We start from the raw sequence: 1530 nt of genomic DNA on the forward strand, positions 1-1530 counted from the left end.
GGCCCCGACGCGGACGCCCGGGCGGACCAAGGAGCGAAGGTCCTCGCAGCGCCATAACGCCCCCGCGCTCGACCCGGAATGCTAAACGGAGGAGCCTGATGTATCGCCGCCGCTGAGCCTGGTTACTAATGTCCTCGGGGGCCGGTGTGCATCCCGCTCTAAAGAATGCCTTATATTTAAATATCCGTGATAGATTCGTCTTTTCAGGGAGGAAGATTTTTGGTGTTATTCGTATTTTTTTCTAGATTGGATTGTGGACAGTATAGGAGTGGTTTGGGGACTGGATTTCTTGTGCTGGGATTTATCGGAGGCTCGTGTAGAAGGGGAGTGCTTTTGTATTCTTTATCGGTTCATAATAAGTGTCTAACGTTACTCTCTTAGTTAAGGCTTCGGCGCCTAACAAGTGTAAATGGCAAGCCATTGTTAACACTACGAGAATGTGTTCCTAATCTTATCGCCTAATCACAAGTCGCAAAGAATGCTAAATATCGCCGCCGATATAATGGCGCGTCGCTAATTACGTCAAGGGCAAGGCCGGGCGCATGTACTCACCGGTATCCATGGCGACGACCGTGAGGGTGTAGTAGTCCCGCTCCTCGCGGTCCAGGGCGCGCAGGAGGCTGATCTTGCCCGAGCTGGCGTTCACGGAGAACACGGACTTGTCGCCCTCCTTCACCAGGTAGTTGACGCGGTTGTAGGGCGGGTTGTCGGCGTCGAAGGCGGTGACGGTGGCGATGGGCGCCGGCAGGACGGCCATGTTCTCCATGACGTAGACGAGGTAGGGCGAGTCGAGGAACACGGGCGCGTTGTCGTTGATGTCCATGATGGAGATGGTGACGGTGGCGGAGTCGTAGCGCACGTCGGCGCCCGAGTCCTCCGCCTGCACCGTCAGCAGGTAGTGGTTGCGGCGCTCGTAGTTGAGGTTCTTGGCCACGCGGATGACACCCGTGTCCTCGCTGATGGAGAAGTCGCGGTTCTTGTCCCCGGCGACGATGGTGTAGCGCACGCGGCCGTTGAGGCCCTCGTCGGCGTCGGTGGCAGACACCTGCAGCACCGACAGGCCGATGGAGGCGTTCTCGGGGACGCTGGCCGAGTACTGCTTCGGGTCGAAGATGGGCGAGTTGTCGTTCTCGTCGGCCACCCGCAGGCTGATGGTGAGGGTGTGGGCGTTGGGCGGGTTGCCGCGGTCCCTCGCCGTCACCACCAGCGAGTAGTTGGCCCGGTCCTCCCGGTCCAGCGACGCGGCGATCCGCAGGAGGCCGTCCACGGGCCCGAGCGCGAACCGGTTGCCGGGCACCGGCGCCAACGAGTACTCGATGTAGGAGTTCCGACCCTCGTCGCGGTCCACCGCCTTGACGGCCATGACCACGGTGTTGACGGGCGTGTTCTCGGGCACCACCGTCTCGTTGGGCGTCACGAACTCGGGCGCCATGTCGTTCACGTCCCGCAGGATGATCGTCACCTGCAACAGAGCGGAGCGTCACCAGGTGAAAGAACAGCGTTAGTGCTGACGGGGAGACAGTGAAGCGG

The 1530-nt window shown here is 60.4% G+C and overlaps 1 protein-coding gene across 1 annotated transcript in view; it reads right to left on the reverse strand.

Annotated features, from left to right (window-relative positions):
- LOC119591767 (cadherin-related tumor suppressor-like) overlaps positions 1-1530 on the reverse strand; it is a gene marked incomplete at its 3' end in the record, with an annotated part of 104813 nt that overhangs the window by 46692 nt on the left and 56591 nt on the right. Inside the window, 1 exon segment of the mRNA XM_037940514.1 lies at positions 553-1462. Coding sequence (XP_037796442.1) covers positions 553-1462 — 910 coding nt within the window.

The sequence above is a fragment of the Penaeus monodon genome, chromosome 29 (genome assembly GCF_015228065.2).
Source record: "Penaeus monodon isolate SGIC_2016 chromosome 29, NSTDA_Pmon_1, whole genome shotgun sequence".
Taxonomy (NCBI): domain Eukaryota; kingdom Metazoa; phylum Arthropoda; class Malacostraca; order Decapoda; family Penaeidae; genus Penaeus; species Penaeus monodon.